At 47.2% G+C, this 883-nt stretch overlaps 1 protein-coding gene across 1 annotated transcript; it reads right to left on the bottom strand.

Moving 5' to 3' along the window:
- Positions 1–368: 368 nt before the first annotated feature.
- Positions 369–737, bottom strand: LOC108357325 (uncharacterized; the record flags this gene model as incomplete). Its single annotated transcript, XM_017608413.1, has 1 exon — positions 369–737. A coding segment is annotated over one exon (369 nt), but the record flags the coding sequence as incomplete, so codon positions are not given.
- Positions 738–883: the final 146 nt, after the last annotated feature.

The raw sequence follows: 883 nt of genomic DNA, 5'->3' as shown, positions 1-883 counted from the left end.
TAAGCCTTCGCGTTGTCAGAATAGAAACTTCTCGGGCATCCTCTTCTCGCTCTGAATCTACGTAGGCTCATCAAGAAATCTTTAGTTGATAGGGAATTGATCAACTCTAGGTGTACTGCTCGGGTTGCACAACAGGTAAAAATGCAAATCCACACCTTCTTCTGTTGTTCACCGTCAGTTGTGTACAATGGACCCGCTACGTCCGTTCCCACATGCGCGAAAGGAGCCGATTTTGACACTCTGTTCTGCGGTGGTTCTCCCGTAGAAGGCCTCAAAGGTTTTGCATGGAATTTTCGACATCCAATACAAGTGTAAATGATTCCGCGCAATAGCTGTCTCCCTCTAGGGATCCAGTATTTCTTTCTGGCCTCCACCAGACACTGTATGGCTCCTGCATGACAATTCTGCTCGTGTAGTTCTTTCAAGTACAACTTGGTCGCCTGATGATTCGGGGGTAGTATAGCTGGGTTTTTGGGAATGTCACCAACGTGACCACCCAATCTTCCGCCCACGCGAAGTATGGACTGGTCCCATACGGGATCCAGCGTTCTAATAGCCGATTCCTTGCAAAGCGGAATTCCGTTCGTGAGCTTCCTTATGTCAGCCCCGTAATGCTGCCTTTGTATCTGTTGGACGAGAACCTTTTCTGCTGCTTCCAGTTCTTCTGCCGAAATCTGTCCTTGACTGACTTCGTCACCGANTGCACATAAACCATTGTGCGTTTCAAGGATTTCCAACTAGAAAATCTTTTGAACTCAATTACTGCTTCAAAGGGTGTCTCTATTCTAACTGCAGCTGTATAAGTATCTTGTAACGTGGGTTGCTTCGGCCAGCGGCTGATGTCTTCCTTTATGAAGTCTGGGCCTACTAACCATTGTGAGTT

The sequence above is a fragment of the Rhagoletis zephyria genome, unplaced genomic scaffold (genome assembly GCF_001687245.7).
Source record: "Rhagoletis zephyria isolate East Lansing unplaced genomic scaffold, Rhagoletis_zephyria_1.1 Rzeph_scaffold_74697, whole genome shotgun sequence".
In the NCBI taxonomy this organism is placed as follows: domain Eukaryota; kingdom Metazoa; phylum Arthropoda; class Insecta; order Diptera; family Tephritidae; genus Rhagoletis; species Rhagoletis zephyria.
This window is presented reverse-complemented; position numbering and strand designations above follow the sequence as displayed.